Raw genomic sequence first — 23,749 nt, 5'->3', positions numbered from 1 at the left:
GAGTTCGTGGCGTTCGTTCGGATTAAGTGTGTCGGCGCTTTTGATGTACGTCATAAGAGAATGTCGCTAGTTTAGTCCATGCACGGCTCGTATAATGTAGTTGTATCGTGTTCGGTCTGGAATATTCTCGAGATTGAGTATTTACTATATATGCCAGCGCGATTTGAATGTTAAAAAAGCTTCTATTTGAGTTCTGCTACGTTGTGCAGTTGAAGAGTGTTCCAGAGACTGCTACCTGAATAGACTAAACTAGATTTGAATAGGTCAATCCTAGGCAGAGGCATGTTCAGTCTCATCAATTGGCGTGAAGTTTTTAACGTGAATTTGGAAAATATGGTTTGAGGTACACATCCATGAATAATTTTATGCATAAGGGTACCTTTATTATAACTTAGCCTTGCCTTCAGAGGAAGAATGCCTAAGTTCATGTAGTCTAACTCAGATAGGGTTGTTTTCTTTAATAAGACTACTTTAAGCGCTCGTTTATGTAATCTAATTAGTGGTTTGAATGAATTTTCACTTGCCGAGTCCCACAAGGTAGACGCGTAGTCAATAACAGACTGAATATGAGCAGAGAGAGAGAGAGAGAGAGAGAGCGAGAGAGAGAGAGAGAGAGAGAAGGAGAAAGAGAGAGAGAGAGAGAGAGAGAGAGAGAGAGAGAGAGAGAGAAAAAGAGAGAGAGAGCTTGCTGTAAGTGTGTGGTAATTATATCTGGGTATCATTTCTGTGTATCAAGTTGGAGGAGTTCGTGAAAGGTTTCCAGTTGTCAACACAAGACTGCAGGGATGTGATGCATCATATTGAGAAGCAGATGGACAGTTGCCACACCAACAATGATGTTTATCCTAGACCTCTTATACAGAACGAAGGTAAGTTGATGTACATACTATGATACTCGACTGTTTCAAGGCATTGCGGAGGGTAATTACTCCTTCAACATAAAATCAAAAATTATTAATGAAAAAAAAACAGATTCCTATGAATGGTCTGGTATTGTCTACTTTTAACTTACATCTTAACACAGAATGCAATAGTTTTAAAGAGTTATTGTGGTGACGTTTACGCTGTATATAGACCAATCTTTGTGTGCATGAATAATTTGTTTTTAGTTTAAAAATTGCTGTCCGTTTTTAGCCGATTGTAGCAAAAGCATATTTGATAGTTGTTGCCATCATAATCATCATCGTCAGCAACAGCAGCAGCAGTGTGTTCATAGCCGCAAACATGAGGCAAAGTATACGCACTTCAATCGGTCATTCTTTTAAGAGAAAAATATGCCAACAATATGTGTTGTGTAAATTAAAATGCTTAACCTAAATAGAACCTGATTTAGAGGCTCTTAAAATGTATGTTGCAGTTACCGTGAATTCTGCTTTTCTGGTGGTTGACCTTGGCAGTGGCAATTTAAAGATTCAACTCGTCAAGTTTAAAGCTAGGAAGAAAACTGATGTACGTTATGAACACTACACCATGCCACAGCAAGCTCGACTAAGCACAAGAATACAGGTGACTGCATTTTACTTTGGTTAGATTTGTTGTTTTTTACTAGAGTGAAATTGTTTTTGTTGTTTCACGTGTTCAGGCTATTTGTTTCCTTTGAAACCTGAATCTTTACTTTTCATCTCGTTTCGTCATTTTGTAACACATGGATATTGACTACTGCCGAGTGTTTTAAATATTGGCTACAACGCCTGTGAGCAAAGGTGAACAAAGTGCAGGAACAAAAGTTTGGTTTAGAATTATAAAACAAAACCACAAATATAGTTTTGAAGCTGGTTTCCTGTGTCTTTTTCAGCTCTTTGGGTTCATTGCAGACTGCGTCAGGAAATTTGTCAAAGCCCATGACATGTTGGGCAAGAAGTATCGAGTGGCTTTCGTCTTCTCCTTCCCATGCAAACATAGTTCAGATTGGTCCTATGCTTGCCTCACCAAGTGGACCAAAGAATTTCACTGTAGGGGATTTGACAACAAGGATCTGAGGGAGCTACTCCAGCAATCTTTGCCGGAAGACAACATGGTGATTCCTCCAAACACCCAATACCACACGCACACAATCTCTCTCTCTCTCTCTCTCTCTCTCTCTCTCTCTCTCTCTGTCTCTCTCTGTCTCTCTCTCTCTCTGTCTCTGTCTCTCTCTGTCTCTCTGTCTCTCTCATCAGAAATTGTGAAAGAAACAATTGAAAGTCAGCAGAGACTTTCTTCCGAGATTTGTTAAAATCTCTTAGCAGAGAAAGAGAGAGAGAAAAAAGTATCCCTTCACAGACAGCCTATTGGGAGCATCAGACCCTCCTCAAGGGGGACCGAGATTTACAATGCAAAGTCCCTTTGTGGGGGACGTATCACAAGGAAATCTAGTCCTGAGGAGGACCATTGTTTTTGTACCTAGACCAGACACGTGTTTCGACACTATTGTGTCTCATCAGTGGTCAGGTGGTACTGATGGCGAGAGTTGTCAACCCATGGTATCCAACTAAGAAGCAAACCACTCTCTGAATGGTAGCTTCTGTTGGCATGGGAGACTACCCTCATCTGACAACCCCAAGGGGATATCTGTGAAGGGAAACACTTTGATTTAAGGCCAAAGTGTGGAATTGATATTTATTAAGAAAGAATTTAGAAATTTAGACAAGTTTTAACCAAGAAATTAGGTTAAAACAAGGGAGGTAACTCTGTACCAGCCTGCAGATCCAGAAATGGATACGCGAACAAGTTAGGTTACAACACGAGTGGGTTTTTATATGGCTTGTATTTTCAGTCAAGACCCAGCGGGAATATCAAAGGGACTCACGATCCTCTGGCGAGTGAGTCCCTTGATATTCATCCGCCAGAGGCTCATGAGTCCCTTGATATTCATCCGCTGGGTCTTGACTGAAATACAAGCCATATAAAAAATCACGAGTGTTGTATTAAACCTGTACATAATCTAAAAGACAAAGTGTGACGGAAACATCAAGCTTTAGTTGTCTGTTCAGATGAGGCACCTCTGCACATACCTTATTCTAAATGCACGTCTGTTGATCTATGTCAAGTCGGTGCATAATGGTGGCTTGGTTGTCCCCGTCAGTTGAAAGCCTCTTACACAGATTTCACTGAATACCTAGTGGTTACACACGCATCTCCTGATATCTTGGACACCTTCATCGTCTATAGGGCCTACTGCGCCGCAGAAGAACTGGAAATACTCGCAAAATGCATTAAATAGCTTGTCCAGAGAACAATCGCAGTCGATGATGTACCGATAAGGGCGTGTGTACCGAGCACGCCTTTAACTTCACTATGAGTTATTTCTAATATGCTGACTGTTAGCAAATGATAACAGGCATGTCGAGAACAAAGATATCAAGCATGAGCCTTTTAGGCGAATGCTGATATCGTATGTGAGACATGACTGTTATCATTTGCTAACAGTCCGCATATTAGAAATAACGGTTTTATTACCGTTTAATTCGACCAAAACAAATTTCGAAGCGACCCCGCGAATTAGACAGAACAGCCACAATGGGAACTTGAGCGCTCCTACCTGATTATGCCTGTCAGTCAAAGAAGACATAGGATTTTATTGCAACCATGTGCAGTACATAGAGATTACACAACGTCATCGAGTGAGGGACCGAAAAATATTGAAACTCGAGGATGATTTTTTTGTGGTATCAACCGAGACCGTAGGTCGAGGTTGATACCACACAAAAAAATCATCCGAGAGTTTCAATATTTTTTGGTCCATCACAAGATGACGTTTGTGTAATTTGTGTATACAATGATCAACGACAAAGACAAAAATTAAAACAAAAACAACACGAACTCTTTTCCATCGAGGAATGGTGGAAGGAAAATAGTGTGGCGTGTCTTTGGTTTTAGTGGCTTACAAAATGGTATTCGTGAATAAAGTTTCGATTCTTTTATTTTGATTTTGAAAGAAAAAATTAGAGCCGACACAATGCAAACCTGGAAATCACGGTAGAAGCCACTTTCGCGTTCAGTTTGCTTGATCAAGAACTTGTGCGACAGCCAATGTGTAACCAGGAAGTGACGTATCTTTAGCTACACTTGACGTCATTTCAACCTTTTAGAGAGAGAGAGAGAGAGAGAGAGAGAGAGAGAGAGAGAGAGAGAGAGAGAGAGAGAGAGAGAGAGAGAGAACACGCATAGTTGATTAACGCACATTTATTGCAATGAAACAAACAAGAACACGAACACTTTCTTTGCTTGAAATATAAATTCGTTCCAGTTTATCTTGGATTCTTGTCATTGGGCCTCATCAACTTAGGAGTAAAAAAAAGAAGAAAAAAACAACCACACACACGTACACAACTTAATGTAACTGAATGGAATTTGGTGCTCTGCAACTGAAGGCGAAGAAGAAACTCATTGCGGCATTGTGAAATTGAAATTGAAAACTCCTCCATGAATGGGCGCATCAAAGGTCACTGCTGGCTGGCGGAGTGTGTTTCCGCCTGAGGCCGAGGCACTGGAATCTGCGTCATCAGTAGTTGACGTCATAGCTCCCAACTTTGAGACTGTGCAAGTGCGCGTGGTTGACAGAATTCGGGAAACTTGCAGTTGCTGGTTGTCGGACATTTTCGCGTAACTGAGTACAGACTGAATGTTTTTATGTCCTGATTTCTCCATTATATGGGTTGGGGGAACTCCAGAATCATTGAGCTTCTGTAGCAGCGTCTTCCTCGCCGAGGTACCCGAGATTCGTTTACTTGTGGTGGAAGATATCTCGGACGCGGCCGCCATTTCTTTCATCAAACTGCCGATTGTGTTCACTCCCATCGGCATTGCACGAAACCATTGTTTGCCTGGTTTCGGATCATGGACGCATGTGAGGTAGAACGGATAGTTGGAGCCGCATGTTTCTGCAGGGCGAAGAGAGGCATATTTCTCGAAGATCTTCACAGGGCACCGCTCAGGGTTTTCAACATCTTCATACGCTCGCGGTTTTGCCCTGACATCCTGCCTGGAGACCCCTGTTCTTGTTTTCGTGGTTCGCTCGTTGAATTCCAAGAAGCGGTGGCCACTGCTGTCCATCTGAACAGTTACGTCGGACCAGCACATCTGGCGATGTTCGGTTCTTGCCCGCATTCCAAAGTGGAGGCAGTTCAACCACCACAGGGTGTTGATTATGGCTCTTGGTGTGGACACTCCCAACTGACCAGAGTCCCACAGTGTTTCCACCTCTTCGTCCGTTAGTGCACACGCTCTTTGAGGTAAGTTTCCTTTCCCTGCTGATTTCAGCTTTTTTTGTTTGCTTTTTGCAACTGCTCGAACGTTTTCAAACAGCGTATCATTGCTGGAAAAAATCTTGCCTTTTCCGTTCGCTGCCATGTGCCGATCGACGGCGGACAGAAATCCTCGAATCGTACCTGGTTCATATTCATCTCCATCTTCGCGTTTCACCGTTGTAAGAAACTTGACAAGAATGTTTGCAACAAGTTTTGGATCCTCAATTTTCGCTATATCAGCTGATCTCATCTGTTTTGCAAACTCTTCGGTTTGAAGAATGAAATCTGAAATCAGCCGTATCACATGTTCAGTTTTTCTTTTGGTGTTGGCGTTTTATGTATCGGTGATGAGAGCGTTCACATCGTCATCAGTCACTTTCTCGAATCTCCTTTTTTTGGGCGCAGCGGCCATTAAATTCTCGTCCTCTTCATTGAAGTCTTCTAAGAAAAAGTCGCTTATCAAATCAAAATCGCCGTCCATCTTGACGAACGAACGTTGGCGTGTGAATACACAACCGGAAATAGATCTAGATCTAAATTGATCTCTATGACCCGTGCCTTGATACCATTGAGATCATAGGAGATGCACAGCAGTGCCGATACCAGGTTTCTTTAGCTTCACTTTAAAATGATATCAGAACGATAGTTATTCACTTGAAAGTGAACACAGGAGAGTTGTATACACTAGGGACATGTTTTGGCCAGAGTACAATCAATCAATCCATACACGCCCTTCCAAGTATCGCTTGCAATCTCAGTCGCACACACGCTCACGCACGCCCGCATACATTCCCCACACAAAACCCACAACAGCACACACGCACAAGCATGCTCCTCCTTAACAGAACGTGTTTAACCATCAATTGTACATATGCGTAAAATAAACAGTATAGAAGTATCAGTAAGAATTTTATATGTATCAGACATCAGTTATGACGACAATAACTAAAATCACAAATCCTTAATAATTTTAAAACCAAAACATTTATTACAATACTACACTGGGTAGGTGAACTTTAAGAAATAAGGTATTTAAAGGCTTGACGGCTGTGTCTCACAACAAAATACCAGGACATAAACCTTGAGTAAAGGCTCAATCTTAGCTAAGAACGGCAGTTAGAGGACTTAAGGAGCCAGGACACGCACTGCACTTGGATAAAAACTGTCTCTGAAACGCGTGGTGCGTGTCCTGATCGAGCGAAAACGCCTGCCCGAGGGTAGGGGCCGGAACAACTTGTAAGCAGGGTGCGAGTTGTCTGCCAGAATCTTTTTGACCTTCTGAGCGCTTCGGGATGTGTATATGGAGGCAATGGAGGGAAGCTCACAACCCACAATCTTGGAAGCTGTTCGTACAACTCTGCTTAGGTTGATCTGCTCTGCCTCAGTAGCCCTACTGAACCAGACAGTGATGGAAAAAGACAAGATGCTTTCAATCGTAGCCCTATAGAACTGGATTAAGATTTCTTGCTTCAAGCCGAATTTTTTTAACTGGCGTAGAAAGTAAATGCGCTGCTGGGCCTTTTTGATTATTTGATTTGAGTTTAGCTCCAACGTGAGGGTAAGAAAGAGTGGTGCCCAGAAATTTGAAGTGTTCGACAGTGTCGACATTTTGATTTTTGATTGATAGAGGAGTCAGAGGGGTCTTTTTTTTCCTGAAATCTACAATCATTTCTTTAGTCTTTTGAACATTAAGTTGTAGGTTGTGAGCATCGCACCAGTCGACCATAGCCCTAATCTCTTCTCTATAAGCAGACTCGTCAGAGTTGCGAATTAGTCCCTCAATAGTTGTGTCATCAGAAAACTTTAAAAATAAGACAGAATCATGGTTTGAAACGCAGTCATTAGTAAAAAGGGTGAACAAAAGAGGTGACAGCACGCAGCCTTGTGGAGCACCTGTGTTCAGTGTGAGTGGGGCAGAGAACATGTTATTAATCTTGACAACCTGAGTTCTATTTAACAGAAAGTCTAGTGTCCATTTACACAATGTATCAGGAACCTTGAGTTTTTGCAACTTTTCAAACAGCTGGTATGGCACAATGGTGTTGAATGCAGAGCTGAAGTCCAGAAAAAGTATGCGGGCATACGAGTTGGCAGATTCAAGGTGCTGAAGGACTGAGTGCAATGCTAAAGCTACTGCGTCGTCCACAGATCTATTGGTCCGATAAGCAAATTGTAGCGGGTCTAATACATGGTCGGTAGCTGTCTTAATGTACTTCAGTACAAACCGTTCAAAGACTTTCATCACCACTGACGTCAGAGCAACGGGTCTGTAATCGTTCAACGATGACACCGTACTCTTCTTTGGAACAGGAATGATGGTGGACAATTTAAAACAGGTTGGGACTTTGCACTGTTGTAAAGAGTCGTTAAAAATATCAGTAAAAACTGGGGCAAGCTGATCAACACAGTTCTTTAGAGTTGCTGTAGAGACACTACGGAGATTTAAGAAACAGCACGTTTCGTTTTGCAGCTCGTTTCGTTTGGTGAATGAGTCACCCCGCGAAACGGAACGTGTAACGAGACGGCATAGGCCGCAGACAAGATTTAGATGTATTCACGTTTCGTTTCGGAATGAAAGGCCGGGCATGGCAGGATATGATCCGCTGACTGGGCATGGCATAATTTCAACTCCACGAGTCAATAAAGGATTGACATACTCGCATTGCACGCACAAGAGCTTCACATTTTTCAATTCATGCACCTGATCACATACGAAGCCAGAATAAAAATTCGATGCGATGACCTACTTCTGCTTCGCCATTTGCTTTCTCACCATGAAGTTGGATAAATGTACCAGGATCAGCACCCTTCAAAATATTTCAGTTCACAACAGTTGTCTACCTCCAATGAACACATTCTCAGCGCTGAAAGACTGTGAAAGGGTTGATGAATCTAGCAATGCATAAAATGGCCAACAAATAAAACTGTTAGTGTGCAAAAATACTCACAAAAGTTGACGAAATATTGTTCGTTTTTTGGGGGTGGAAAACGTGACTGCGTTTTGACGTTCCACGTTCCGTTTCAGTTGACCTTCACCTTTCCAGCGAGAGACCCCCGAAATAATGACGTTTACCACAACTTCAAAACGAAACGTTGGGACGTTTCGTTTCTTAAATCTCCGTATTGTCGGGGCCAGCTGCCTTCCTCGCGTTTTGCTTCTTAAAAAGAGATCGCACTTCCGGTTCTACCACAACAAACGGTGGAGGGTGAGTAGCATCCGATCTGACCAGCGGGTCAGGAACTGGGTTGGTGTTCAGCCTGTCGAACCTTGCGTAAAAGTTATTTAGCTTATCGGGGAGAGAGGGGTCGTCCGGGCGGGTCGTCGGTTTGTGCTTATATTGCGTGATAGCTTGTAGCCCTTGCCAGACTTCCCTGGTGTTATTTGCCGAGAATTTCAGCTCAAGCTTCTTGCCGTACTGTCGCTTTGATTTCCTGATTGCCTTGTCCGCCTCTGGTTCTGGTTCTGGTATAGTACGTCGCAGGAGCCAAGTTGGCTATATATGCGACGGGACTGGTGGGCGCAGCGGCCTAAAAAGAGGAGGAGGGAGGAAAGCTTTCTTGAAAGCCAGTTTATTACCTCCATAAGCCTCGTCTCTAATGCACAGCTTATTGTCAATGTCTTTAGAAAACCAGGGCTTTGCGTTGCCATACACTGTAACAGATTTAGTAGGAATGCACAATTCTTCACAAAAACTGATGTAGGAGGTTACAGTGTCTGTATATTCGTCGAGATCAGAACAGGCTTCTTTAAACACAGACCAGTCCGTACAGTCGAAGCAACCTTTAAGGGACTCAACCGCATCAGATGTCCACTTCTTCACAGACTTCTTGACAGGTTTCACTGTCTGTAGCTTCTGTTTGTATGTAGGGAGAAGGAACACTACGTTGTGGTCTGAGCGACCCAAAGGCGCACGTGCAGCGGAGCGATAGGCGCCTGGAATAGTACTGTAACAATGGTCCAGAGTTTTATTCTCACGGGTGGGACAAGTTACTTGTTGCTTGTATTTTGGAAGGACGGTCCTCAAATTAGTATGGTTGAAGTCGCCAAGAACCAGCACTGTAGCGTCGGGGTTTTTTTTTTTTTTTTTTTTTTTTTTCGACCTCAGTTGCATGCAAGGCTGCTTCAACCCATCTTTTTTGCCTCTTTCGTCTTTTTTTTTTTTTTTTTTTTTTTTTTTCTTTCTTTCTTTTTGGGCGGTGAGCATATCCTTCTTCATTGGTCTTTTTTTTTAATGAAATTTTAATTTTGTTTTCTTTTACATTACAGGTTACATTTCCATTAGATTACTTTTTAATTCAACAACAATTTAACTAATGTCTGCGTGTATGTGCGTGTGTGTGTGTGTGTGTGTGTGTGTTGTGTGTGTGTGTGTGTGTGTGAGTGTGTGTGTGTTGTTGTTGTTGTTCCCATATTTCTGTTATATAATACATTTTCAGCGGGACAATACATAACAGGTTAATTAATCCAACGCTCGATAGACAAAGGCGAGAATTTACAAATTACCAATTACAGTACTAGTTTTCAGCACAGCATCATACAGCGCATAAATAAATAACTTTACATTAACAGCACAATACTACTAGTTATCTATATTCTTATACACAGTTCAATTTTACTAGAAATTTCGAACTCGAGCTTGGTTCTGAAATAAGATCTTCATGTTAGTTTTTGGATTTCCGTACTTAAACTGGCTTATGCACATTTTCGATATCAATATAAGGTGATTAATTATGAAGGTTTTCTCTCTGGGGATGTCACGTGTGAAATACCCAAAAAGAGCCTCTTCGCAGCTTAACTTTATATTTTTGCCTGTACATTTAAATATGTACCCTTGACATTCCTGCCATATGGGTTGCACTGCTCTACACTGCCAAAAAAAGTGCTCGATGAAGTCGGTTTCGTTACAATACTGACAAAGATTTGTTTGACGAATTCCCATCTTATGTAGCAAAATATTGGTGGGATATATATTGTGTAAAATTTTCCAATGCAATAGACGAAGACGGGTTTCTGTCGAGCATTCGTTAGCTAATTTCCAGTGTTTATCTTCTAATGTAATATTTAATTTGTTCGACCAAAATCCAGCTGAGCTTGGCTCCTTTATCTCATAATTTAACATCTTTAGGCGAATTTGGCGTGGAGATAATTGTATAAATGGCATATGATCAGAACGGGCCTGACCCGTATCACGCAATAATAGAGCTTTAATGGCAGTCTGTATTGCATTATATTCAAATAGGCGAGACTGTTTATATCCAGTTCGTTCACATATTTCCTCAAAAGAGCACATGTCGTTATCGTTAAAAACATCTTTAACAACGCATATTTTAGCCTTTATCCAGTCATTCATGTATAGCGTTTGCTTCCTGTACCTTATATTTGTATTATTCCATAAGGTTTGATTGCGTACACTTATCTGCTGTTCATTACTGCTTATTTCTTTGATCTTGTGTTTATTGTTTAGCCAGGTGATAAAAGCTTGTTTCCAGAAATATTGCTTTATGGCACCTAGTCCTTTAAAATTTTCTGCACTCACATTTGAGCGCAGACAGCATAAGCGTTCGCCCAGATTTAAAAAGGATGCTAATGGAATCTGTTGCCACTTTGCGTTACTTCCGTCCAGCAGCCTCATAATCCATGAAATTAGAAATGATGTTTGTACATCTTTGACATTAATCATTTTCAGACCTCCAAGATTTGTCTCTTGGCACATTACTTTTCTATTAACTTTTTCATAAGCTCTTTTGTTTGAATATTTTTTCTTCCAGATAAATCGGAATAGAGATGAATTTAGCTTATTGAGGAAGTTTTCTGTGGCACATAGAGATTGCAGTGCGTAAGTAAACTGTGACAACATTAATGTTTTGACTATACAAATTTTCCCCATTATACTTAGGTTTCTTTTCGACCATGTTGCTATTAATGAATTTACTTTATGTAGTTTAGGTTCCCAGTTTTCTTCTATGTTGGAGGCTGGGACAGAGTTGTTGAAATGAATTCCTAAGATTTTGATTTGTTTTTTCCAAATAATATTACATGGTCGGTCAGCAGAAAATTTATTTATACCAAGCCACATTGCTTCTGTCTTTTGATCATTCATTGCTAACCCTGAAAATTTTGAAAACTGAGTTATAAGATGTAATACGTTTCTTAGGTCTTTCTCATCTTGTAGGAAGAAACTAATGTCGTCAGCATACATAAGTAGTTTAAGAATTTCACCATGTCTATCAGAATTCCTTGGCAGTTTAATCCCTTTAACATCTTGATCTGCACGGATTTTGATTGCTAACACTTCGAGGGCCAGAACAAAGGCTAATGGCGAAAATGGACATCCTTGTCTTATTCCAGCATCACATGGGAATGGACTCGAGATCGTCGGGGTTGTTGTTTTCAGCAGCAGTTATTCTCGTGACCTGGGTCAGCCAATCAGAGTAATACTCCTGACGTGATGAATATTCACAGATCAAATGTGTTTGACACACAACAATCTCAGTCACAACTGAGATAAACCATGTCAGTTCAACATGCGTTTCGGTTGCTTCGCTTTTCTTGTTGAATAGAGAGCGACAGATTTAGAACCGACTCAAGACGGATGGGAAATGACTTAACGCGAGTGACGCAATTTCACTTGATTTTCCGAACTTAGGTAATTTAGATTTCAAGTGAGCGGGTCGGCATTTCACACTCAGAGGGTGGGCGGTGCCGTAACGCACCCACCGACAAAACTCGCTTATCGGTATTTTTGTAGATAAAAAGAGTATATCTGACAGCATTTGAAGTGTCATTCTGTAGAATAAATCACGCTGATATTGTTGATTTAAATTTTTAATTTGTTTTGTCAATTTTTAGCTTGATAAACAAAAAGGGTTCCTACCTGAACGTCATAACATTTAACAGGTCACCTAGAATCCGTCCTGATTGGTCAAAAAGCCATATGGGGCACTGAATTGGAAATAAAAGAGCATAGCCTGAACATAGCAGTGCTGGTCGGACGGACTGGGTTTTTAACAATTGCTAGTTTGACTTCTGTTTTAGTTGAGAGAGCCGCACCAAAGAGCACACACACTCAAACATACGGCTTGTCATGTTGATCACAAGAGAGAAATAGAACAGCGAATAGAAGGAAACATAACAGATTAGGTCCCCAGAATATGGCGCGATGGACGACAGACCTCATGAAATCTATGACGCTGTGATGATAGTCTCAGCAAGTTGAGACTAATACTCAGCTATAGCACTGAACAACTCTCGCGCAAGTTCTCAAAAGCGTGGTAATCCCTTGCACATCCGGTCGACAGGTACACGTGCATTTTGGAATGTCAAGGACGACAGAAAGTAGAGCCAGCTATGTAACCTCTTTATTCCTCCTTTCTTCAGTTATTCATAGAAAAAAGGAGTTTTGTGCTAAAGTTTGATCGAATCCTATTCACTTAATCATTCTACCTGCGCAGGCGATTGATTAATGCGCGGTTGTATAGTTCCCTGAAAATCATTCAATTCTGTAAACACTGCATGTCAGTTTCCCTGTTTTGGATTAAAATCAAGTACACAGTTATGTTGTTATTCTGCTGTGGCGGTAAAGGCAAATATTGTGAGTTCTGTTCATGGTTTGGTATAAGGAAATTTTCTTTCGTCGAATGGGACTAGCAGACGAACTTTTGCACCCGTGTTCCAACGTTAAAAACTGTATGAAGTTCAGTTTTCTGGGGCAAAATAATGTATGAAACCGCTGTATGTTCTTTAAATTGATGAGATGTGTGCACTTGGTTGCGTGTGATCTGTTTATAAAATGAAATATTGTCGAAAACTAACCGTCGGATTGCAGTCTTTTGTCCAAGCAACTCAGTTCAGAAAATGTGGAAGGGGAACTACTCTTATCGCTAGACATAGTACGAGAGTTACTTGCCTTGGAAGTTTGCTGTTTCGTACATTAGAGCGTTCGGAACTTTTCAATCGCTAAAGTAGTTCCCTCAAAGTCTAGCTCATCAACCTGTGAGCTATCGAGGATTCAGGCCCGTTGTTGGGTAAGTGATTTTGGTTGTTGGGTAAGTTACCGAAAAATAACTAGCCCTACACGTTTACAGAGAGAAAGAAGCAGAGGGGGGAATAAACTGTATTTCGTGCACCCTTATTTATCCACTATTTTATGTGTTATAAAAGTGCAATAGTTACATCATAGAATAGTTACATCATAGATGTAACAAGAGAACAATGGAAATACAAGAAATAAACCTAGAGTACATTTACAGAGACACAGAAGGGAGGTCATGGAATATATATATATATACAACTCCTGTAATGCAACAGAGGAGTGGATTAAATCTAGCTGATTATTTTTAGACAAGTGAGAAATTATAACGAAATACTTTACACCCAAAAATCACACGTGGATTATTCGAAGTTTGAATAAAGAGGGCTAAAAAATAATCAATACTAGAATTTATTTTTAGAACATGACATCATTTGAAACCTAGACGATTGGACCCTGTTGCGGAAGAATACAAGTTTGACTCAAACTGTAACAACAATGGCTGCTGCGAGCGACAGTTTTTATTTGAATTTCGATTTCAATGATTGGGATTTCACCGAATTAACTTCAGTGGAATCAAGGGACATTTTTGATGACCCGGCTGCTGCACCGGCACCAAACAAACGGCGATTCAGCGCGGTATCTGACAGTGATGTCACCAAACTGCTGAAGGACAGCGAAAACAAAAACACGATGAAAAAAACCGATTCGGATGTGCGCCTTCTTCGGAAGTTTATTAATGAACAATATCCAGACTTTCAAAACACCAATCTGAGCGACATTGACCATGAACAAAACTGTAAGAATTCTTATTTCGTCGCTCAGGATTTTGAATCAGGATTTTGTTGTCGGGATTGATCTAAGCGGTTGCCGATGAAGAGTACTAGAGTTGTGCGCCTTGAATCACTGTCTCTCTCTCTCTCTCTCTCTCTCTCTCTCTCTCTCTCTCTCTCTCTCTCTCTCTCTCTCTCTCTCTCTCTCTCTCTCTCTCTCTCTCTCTCTCTCTCTCTCTCTCTATCACCGCTTCGGCCAACTCATAATCTTCACTCAGCACTTTTCACCCCAGCAGATTATGTGTATTCTTTGTTGTTTTCTTTATGTCTTCAATGTTAAAATGTATGTAGATCGTTAGCTAAACGTGAGTTCAACTTTTGATACCCTCACAAGTAAAGTTTGTGTCAGAATCGAGGGGACTATTTGAATGACGCGCATTTGACACTCTGAGTGATTAGGCTGAAATGAAATTGCCTACAAAATGTCTGCATGACTGCATGTTCGACCCGTGTTGTTCGTTGTGTAAATAACTTAAACAATGACGACAACTAGTTGATTACTGGAAAATAAACCCTCGTTAGTATGCAGCCGCCTGGTAATTCACTCGTGTGCTCCGCACTTTCGTGAATTACCAAGCGGCTGCAAATACCCACTCGTGGTTTATTTTCCAGTAATCAACTTGTGGTCATTGTTTAAGCTCTATATATCCATCTATCTATTTATAAATGTCACACAAAATGAATATTTGGTATTTGCTTCTAAGTCGCAACGTTAAACCGCTAGTGTAGTCTAAAACAGACAAACTGCAAACATTTCAAAATGAAAACACTCATCTTAAGAGAACTTATCACCATAATGACGCATTGGTCGATATTCTGAATGTTCTGTACTGAATTGTAGAAATGTTAAACTAACCAGGTTATGTTGCTTTTTTTGCATCATAGTTAAAAAGTACAACCTGCTGAGCGTTTCCTCCTGGTATAATGTTCTGCACAGTCATGCGTCCTGGATGTGAAGATCGTTGTTAACGATGCTGTCGGTGCACTAGTCGCTGCTGCTTATGATGACCCCAGCTGCAAGCTTTCCCTCGTCGTGGGGAACGGATTTTACAGCTGTTACATCAACGAACAGAGGGGCAATGGAACGCAAATGGTAAACATTGGACGTCTTGCAAGACATAGATATGTTTCTATTTTTGCTGCCAATGTGCGCAGACTCAATGATGGTCATGATAACAGATGCAATCGCTAAGTAAATGGGGGAGTTGCAGAGTACTCACAGTCTGTCCCCGAATACTGCTCTACACACAAAACTCATCCGCAAAACTGTAGCTGATGAATACAGTGTTCGATCTTCTCTCTTAAAACCCAACAGCACCCGTGCTTCATTGATGTACGAGTTTTGGGACGTTTACTGTAAATGTTTAAAATTTTATCTATGATTAATGCTTGGAGCCTATTTTCTGTAATTTGTTTTTTCATTTTCTTTTTTTCCATTTGGAACGAACCTGCTCACACAAATACCTGAGCAGATTGATTTGGAAAGGTCAATATTTATTCAGAATGAAGAAGCTGAGACTGCAATACAGGAAGCTAAGACTGCAATACAGGATAAGCCGATCGCTGGTACCTAAAACTAGGTGCAACGATTTTTGTTCAATTGATAGATAAATAAATTACCAAGCAAACACACAGACATATCATCGACTTACTTGATAAAGAACTTGCTGGTAATAAACACGGGAAAAATTCAACAAAATAGAAACTTGATGATGCTTGTGCGTTGCAATTGAATCATTTAATCAATTTATAATAAGAATTATGCACAGGATAATATGCTGTTTATGTAGTAAATGTATGCTTTACTGCAGGAATTCGTGAAAGCGGAGATGGGGGCACTAAGTGTAGGCGATGATCTTGCCCGCTTCACAACCGAATACGACAAAGAGCTCGACATGTTTTCAACGAACCCGGGTGAACAGATGTATGGGGATTATTTTTCTTATTTTAATTATTGTTAGGCCAAAAAATATTTAGTTTTTTTACGGTATCCCGACCGACCCTATTTTTTCGCGCGACCCTAGACTTTTTTTTGGCATTTGGAAAAAAAAGAAGTGTTTTTTTGCAAAATAGCTTAAAAATATGTTTTTTTGGAGAAAAAAAATAAGAAAAAATTCATGACCTACCGACCCTATTTTGTTTGCCTATGTTACCGTAAACAGACTTTTTTGGGGGGGCCTTAGTGTGACTATGATAAGCCTTGTATATTGAATTCCAATTAATAGCAGTGTTGCCATTCTTGCCTAATTTTTGTGACACGCTTTTCCTACTTGCGCAGGTATCAATTGCGTTAGAGTATATCACACGAAGATTGGGCGTTCATTGTGATGCAATGGGTCTGTGGACTTGTTTCAACATGTTACATTATACGCACAAGCAAATATCACTTTGATTATTGTTCGGCGGAATTCCAGCATGTGTGTGTGAGTGTGTGTTTGTGCGTGAGTACGTGCGTGCGTGCGTGCATGCTTGCGCACGTGTGTTGTTGCGCGCGTGCGTGCGTGGGTGTGTGTATTTGGAAGTGGCACAGTTTTCTTGAAGCATTTGTTATCAAAGAAACTGTCACGAGTAAGATGGTTGGCTTGTGTGAAACAAATTCATGATTTTGACACAGAAATACAATAAGTATTGCAAGTGATATGTTTACTTTTACAAGGTAACATAACTTATATGCTCGTATAATATTGGGTTTCCGACACAATTGTGTAATTTAACATGTCGAGAATGATTGCCTCATTGTTTGTGTATTTCAGTCTGGAGAAGATGGTCAGCATCATGTACCTTGGGGAGATCTTGAGGCTGGTCCTTGTAAAAATGTCAGAGGAAGGCCTGCTGTTCATCGGCAAGTTTGAATCTTCCAAGTTAAAGGAGAGAGGAAGTATTGATGCCGACGATGTCTCCCTGATAGAGAGGTGAGAATGAATTTTTTCGTGGCAAAAATAATCCCTTCTGACGAGAACGGCGATACTATATTTTGTTCGCTTGTTGACATCATCTGTGGTCTGGGTGGCTGAGTGGTAAACGCACTTGCCTCGGAAGCGAGAGGTTGCGAGTTCGACCCTGGGTCAGGGCGTTAGCAATTTTCTCCCCCCTTTCCTAACCTAGGTGGTGGGTTCAAGTGCTAGTCTTTCGGATGAGACAAAAAACCGAGGTCCCGAGTTCGACCCTGGGTCAGGGCGTTAGCAATTTTCTCCCCCCTTTCCTAACCTAGGTGGTGGGTTCAAGTGCTAGTCTTTCGGATGAGACGAAAAACCGAGGTCCCTTCGTGTACACTACATTGGGGTGTGCACGTTAAAGATCCCACGATTGACAAAAGGGTCTTTCCTGGCAAAATTGTATAGGCATAGATAAAAATGTCCACCAAATACCCGTGTGACTTGGAATAATAGGCCGTGAAAGGTGAATGCTCGCCCTAATAGGCTTGAGGTTTGCTGGCCGATGTGAATGCGTGATATATTGTGTAAAAAATTCCATCTCACACGGCATAAATAAATCCCTGCGCCTTGAATCCGTGGTTGAGATATGTGCGCGATATAAATTGCATAAAATAAAAAATTAAAATAAAATCATCATTGAAGCTGTTCCAATTCTTTTTGTGCTTGTTGATAATGATTTCATTATTACAACAGCTACATTTGATTTTGTTTTTTTTTCAGCGACACGACTGGAAATCACTCTTTCACTAGATTTGTGTTGGGGAAGTTAAATCTGCAAGATTGCTCGGAAGAGGACTCAAGGATTGTTCGTCACGTGTGTGGAGTCGTCTCTGAACGTGGAGCTTTTCTCGCTGCTGCCGGTACGCTATGTGCTCACAATGTGATAACTTGGTCACTGTGGATGTTGAATTATTACAATTATAATGTACCTAATATCAGATGATTGGGTTTCGCTGATAACATGTGTGCATTTACGTATGAAAACACATGCACAAGCAAGTAATAGCACTGCATCAATAAAATTAAAACGATAAATATGTATTTTAACAATCGTAAGTAAACGGTCAAGCAAGTAGACATTCACACGCAAATCATTAAGCAAACCAGCATAAGGAAAACAAAACGTGTTTGTCATCTTTTGCCAGTCTGTAGACGAATTCTAAAGTTGATCATCGACAACTAGTGTTTTTATTTTGTTGTCAAATGTAAGGCCAGGAAAAGAAATCCTGTTTTTCATGACCTAAATTTTGATAACACAATTCTGCACGATTCATTTACTCATAAACATCTGGGTGTTGTCTTGCAAAACGACTGTAAATGGGAAGCACATGTTCAATCCATTATTGCGACATTCAGACCTCGAGGAGCGTGTTTGAGATCGTTAAATTATTTATAAGACCTTCATAATGCCTTTGTTTGATTATGGTGATACACTATGGGATACTTGCACTAATGCCATTGCAGAAGAACTTGAAAATTTACATTTGGACGCCATTAGAACAATAATTGGCGCTGTGCGAGGCACTAGCCACTCAAAACTGTATGCTGAATCTGGATTTACCTCGTTGAAAGAAAGGCGCCGAAGGCACAAATTAATTTTGTTTCATAAAATGATTAATAACAAAACACCCCATTATTTCAATTTAAGACTCCCGCCTTTGGTATCTGAGTCAAACCCATATCACAGACGACGACCTCTAAATCGCAAGATGCCACCATTTAAAACGGAATTGTATCGATCATCCTTTGTTCCATCTGCAACATACTTTTGGAACACACTACCAGAATATGTCCAACAAAGTGACTCACTGAGTTATTTAAAACGTTTTCTTGCCAGGGACGATGTTATTCCCCCAGCACACTTTTACGGAGAGACTCGAGACCTAGAAACTTTACATTGTAAGCTGAGATTAACGATTAGTGATTTGAAACATCATTTAGTTATCCGTCATTTAAGTAACGATAGTGAATGTGAATGCGGCACTGGTGCAGAAACAGTTGACCACTATTTTTTTGAATGCCCAACTTATTTGCAAGATCGCCAGGATACCATTTATACGCTTCACAATCGTTTTATTAAATTTAGACAAACACAGATTCTCTCTCTCTCTCTCTCTCTCTCTCTCTCTCTCTCTCTCTCTCTCTCTCTCTCTCTCTCTCTCTCTCTCTCTCTCTCTCTCTCTCTCTCTCTCTCTCTCTCTCTCTCTCTCTCTCTCTCTCTCTCTCTCTCTCTCTCTCTCTCTCTCTCTCTCTCTCTTTCTCTCCCTTTCTCTCTCTCTCTATTTCTCTCTCTCTCTCCCTCTTTCTCTCTCTCTTTCTCTCTATTGGTTTAAACAAAACTTTATTCAATTTTAATCATGACAAGAACAATGCATGGATGATCACATACTCAAGCATATAATGCTTATTTTAAGCAATCATAGTAATTACAAAACAAAGGTTAGCATGATGGCGGAATAAATACATTAGCTCATTACAGAAAACGAAAAAAACACCAAAAGACAAAACAGATACACAAACAAGCAGAAAATGGGAAGGGGTTGGTGATACAGGAGGTGGGGAAAGGGCAGCTAGCTAGTAGCTAGCTTATTCCACCCCCCCCCCCCCCCCCCCCCCCCGTGAAGCCTCCCCTCCCCCGGTCTGAATACTTGTCCCCAAATAATTGTTCTTGATTTGTTTAATCGCCGATTATTATCCTTTACGCATTCTTCTGGTTAGATGTGTATGTGTGTTTACTTTATTTTCTTTGGTGTTTTCTCACCCTCTTTTCGTCTTTTCTTTTCTCTCCTAAATTTGGTAAATATTTTGAGTAAAGTTTACGGATTGTTGTTATTTACTGTGTATAAGGGCTTGTCTGCCATGTTCGTATTGTAAATGTGTTTGAAGACACCACTATAAGCCGTAGGCTTGTTGTTGTCTTCACCCTATATGTCGATGTACATTTCCTGAACATGTAAATATGAATAAACATTGTTTAAACCAAATGTAAGGCCGACCTACACAAATAAAAGGCACAGAATGAAACGCTTGCAAGATGTATACCGTTTAAACATAAAATACAACTTTGAGAAGCACACTGAAATAAAGCCAGAAAAAAGTCTTAACAGTCTAAAGCCAAATTAAAGCACAACAGTAAGGCTGGTGAAAACGGGTTATGTAAAGCAGCCAAAGAAGCTTTCTTTCTCAAGTTCAATGTTACCCGATTCTAACACGAATGCATGACTATGTCCATTATCACGTGTATCATTTACCTGTACCACACAATAAACTGTCTTATATAATACTGTCTATGTAATACAGCAGTTATCTACTGAACAGTCTGATATCCTGCGGGCTAGGACATTTTCTGTTGCAAAATACAGTGCCAAACAGCGTCATGCACATTGTCAATGTTTTATTTAGTACAATGTCACAAATTCAGACTTCAGATCTAATGCATAATTATGTGCCCATGCCTCATCAGGGTATACATTATGTACGGTCTGTGTATGTCCCTGTGCAGGTCTGGCAGCGTTAATCAATCGCATGGACCAGCCTGATATGACAGTCGTAGCTGACGGTCCGTCTCTGAACATCTATCATCCTCGCTTTTATGGCCTGATGCAAGCAAGGACCGAAGAGTTGGTTAAACCAGAAAACAAGGTGAGCAATATATATGCTTTTTTTCTTGTTAGAGAAACAGATTCTGCTTCAGTCTGATCTATTTCGGATTCGTCTTTGTCGACCATGGTTGGAGGCCCTGTCGTTCACAATAAGCAACTTGCATCGATTTTGTCATTATATTGACAGTGTGGTGTTAAGGAAACAACGAAGTAAAGGTATTCATGATTTGATTTTAAGTCATTCAGTCAAATAAAGTTGTGTGTGTTGTTAAACCTTGACCGTGAAACACATTCACACTTCTGGCATTATACTTGTCCTTTTTCTGTTCACACGTACATTATCAACAGATTGTTATGCCACTTCAATCTTGCAAAGTTTCCGTTGTAGATCATTTAAGGAATGTATTTTTCTCCACACACATTTGAGCAAAATACATAATTATGCATAAATACAAACTTGCGGTTTAAAAAAAATATCATCTTGAGTGCATCTGATTGAATTAATGTTTCTCATGTTGCAGTTCAAAATCGTATGTTTGCAAAACGCAAGCGCCATCGGAGCTGCACGTGTAGCAGAAGCCCTTCCACGACCGCCACCTTTCCCTTAGTATGCCTGGTGGCCCTTCCACGACCGCCACCTTTCCCTTAGTATGCCTGGTGTGTGCGTGTAGCAGAAGCCCTTCCTCGACCGCCACCTTTCCCTTAGTATGCCTGGTGTGTGCGTGTAGCAGAAGCCCTTCCACGACCGCCACCTTTCCCTTAATATGCCTGGTGTGTGCGTGTAGCAGAAGCCTTTCCACGACCGCCACCTTTCCCTTAGTATGCCTGGTGTGTGCGTGTAGCAGAAGCCCTTCCACGACCGCCACCTTTCCCTTAGTATGCCTGGTGTGTGCGTGTAGCAGAAGCCCTTCCACGACCGCCACCTTTCCCTTAGTATGCCTGGTGGCCCTTCCACGACCGCCACCTTTCCCTTAGTATGCCTGGTGGCTCTTCAACGACCGCCACCTTTCCCTTAGCATGCCTGGTGGCCCTTCCACGACCGCCACCTTTCCCTTAGCATGCCTGGTGGCTCTTCCACGACCGCCACCTTTCCCTTAGTATGCCTGGTGTGTGCGTGTAGCAGAAGCCCTTCCACGACCGCCACCTTTCCCTTAGTATGCCTGGTGTGTGCGTGTAGCAGAAGCCCTTCCACGACCGCCACCTTTCCCTTAGTATGCCTGGTGTGTGCGTGTAGCAGAAGCCCTTCCACGACCGCCACCTTTCCCTTAGCATGCCTGGTGTGTGCGTGTAGCAGAAGCCCTTCCACGACCGCCACCTTTCCCTTAGCATGCCTGGTGTGTGCGTGTAGCAGAAGCCCTTCCACGACCGCCATCTTTCCCTTAGTATGCCTGGTGTGTGCGTGTAGCAGAAGCCATTCCACGACCGCCACCTTTCCCTTAGTATGCCTGGTGTGTGCGTGTAGCAGAAGTCCTTCCACGACCGCCACCTTTCCCTTAGTATGCCTGGTGTGTGCGTGTAGCAGAAGCCCTTCCACGACCTCCACCTTTCCCTTAGTATGCCTGGTGTGCGCGTGTGTCTCACAGTCAGTAAAAGCGACCAGTAGGTTTTACAAAGTTTCCAAAAACAATGTGTGGTTTTTCTGTTCAATATTTGTGTTTTTGTGTTACTTTATTGTTTACCAACACGGGATAATGGGTGCCCGTCTTGATTTTAGAAAAAGCCGTATAGTCGTACTATATTATGTCTGTGTAAGCTACACGACGGTAGCGTAGATGACGGGCGCTTGCATTTCACCTCACGACAGAGCCAGGAGTCACCGGAAGGCCCTGCCAATATTTGTTTCGTAGTATGCTCCTGTGGCTGTGAAAATCATATCAACATTTGGAGTATTTATTTGTTTCTCGTTTGCAAGAAAAAGCCGGTAACGTAGATGACGGTTATAGAATCCCCAAGTCTATGTTTTCTCTTAGTTGCCTCTTCCTTAGACTCAGACGCTCCTTGGTTTAAACATAAGTTTATTTTAAAAAGGTTACAATCATGACATGTATTCAAAGTTCACAGAAACAGCAACAAGCTAGAAGCTTATAGTGGTGTTCCTGCATGACAGTACAACATAAGGCGGTAACGGCTGAACAATTTGTCTCAATAAACCAAATCTATTAATAACGTAATAAACGTTGCATAATGATTATAAAGAAAGACAGTAAAAGGAAGGAAGGAGGGAAAGAAGATGAATAAAAGAAGAGGGATGGGTAGGAGATGTGCAGAAGTTAAAGTTGTTGTCCGGCTTGTAGAGCATTTATTCTGGTTTGCCCAAAGCGGCCTGAACGTTCAATGAACGAGTGTACGGTGGAAAAAATGTTCCTGTTCAAATCTAAAGAATACTGTCTGTCTCCGTTTAAAAGGTGGGGGAGGTGAATTATGTGATTAGGGAGGGTATGTATAGTTTCTTGACGTGCTTCGCGATAATTTGGACAATCGAATATGAAGTGTTTTACGGATTCGGACGGGAATCCGCAGTCACAAGATGCATCTGTAGCAACGTGACGTCTCACTAGATCGTTATTAAGATCACTTATATATAACCTGAGCTTACAGTGAATTATTTGTGACATGCGATCTCCAGAATAAAAATAACACGGCGGACTTAAATCGTTTTTTGACAAAAAGTGCTTAAATTCACTTGGGGAATCACTAAGTTTTATATAGTCTGGTAAATAATTCCCGAGTCGTGTAGTAGATGGGAGAAATGTGTTTCTGTATAATTCAGTTTTAAACGATGAAACTTTCCTGTCTAGAGGTCTGCGCCGGTGATATGGGTTATTAGTTGATATCAATGGTGGCAATATCCCAAATAAGTAGTTTGGCACCTTGCGGTGAACGATCTTGTAAAATAATATTAATTTATGACGTTTACGCCTCTCTAGTAATGAAATAAAGCCTGACTCATCGTACAATTTTTCAGGATGGCTTGTACCGCGGACTGCTCCAACAATGGTTCGAATTGCATCTAAGTGAATACTTTCGAGCTCGGTGGCTAACTCCTTAGGGCAGTTATCCCAGAGAACATCAGCATAATCAAAATGTGGCAATATGAAGGATTTGTACATTATTTCTAAA

General features: G+C 41.2%; 1 protein-coding gene across 2 annotated transcripts; it reads left to right on the top strand.

Annotated features, from left to right (window-relative positions):
- The first annotated feature begins 710 nt into the window (after nt 1-710).
- LOC138974313 (hexokinase type 2-like) lies at nt 711-23,275 on the top strand. Of its 2 annotated transcripts, XR_011458396.1 has the most exons (10): nt 711-869; nt 1,358-1,506; nt 1,796-2,017; nt 15,029-15,184; nt 15,903-16,015; nt 16,845-17,003; nt 17,748-17,887; nt 20,530-20,669; nt 21,151-21,290; nt 21,535-23,275. XR_011458396.1 is itself a non-coding variant. In XM_070347024.1 (9 exons), exons 1-9 carry the CDS (start codon nt 791-793, stop codon nt 21,235-21,237), a joined length of 1,245 nt encoding a protein of 414 aa, XP_070203125.1. In that variant the 5' UTR covers nt 711-790; the 3' UTR covers nt 21,238-23,275. The 2 variants fall into 2 exon arrangements, 1 of the variants encoding a protein (XP_070203125.1); XM_070347024.1 differs by having other exon boundaries at nt 21,151-23,275.
- Nucleotides 23,276-23,749: the final 474 nt, after the last annotated feature.

Source organism: Littorina saxatilis, linkage group LG8 (assembly GCF_037325665.1).
Source record: "Littorina saxatilis isolate snail1 linkage group LG8, US_GU_Lsax_2.0, whole genome shotgun sequence".
Lineage (NCBI taxonomy): Eukaryota > Metazoa > Mollusca > Gastropoda > Littorinimorpha > Littorinidae > Littorina > Littorina saxatilis.
Note: the sequence above shows the minus strand (reverse complement) of the source record. Positions and strands in the feature narration are given on the sequence as shown.

Bases quoted from the DNA above. Each gene is read 5' to 3' on its own strand.
- LOC138974313 (XM_070347024.1), top strand. From the start codon at position 791: ATGCATCATATTGAGAAGCAGATGGACAGTTGCCACACCAACAATGAT. The intron at 15,185-15,902 runs GTAAACATTGGA...GCTTTACTGCAG, and splicing joins GGGGCAATGGAACGCAAATG to GAATTCGTGAAAGCGGAGAT. The intron at 17,004-17,747 runs GTGAGAATGAAT...TTTTTTTTTCAG, and splicing joins GATGTCTCCCTGATAGAGAG to CGACACGACTGGAAATCACT.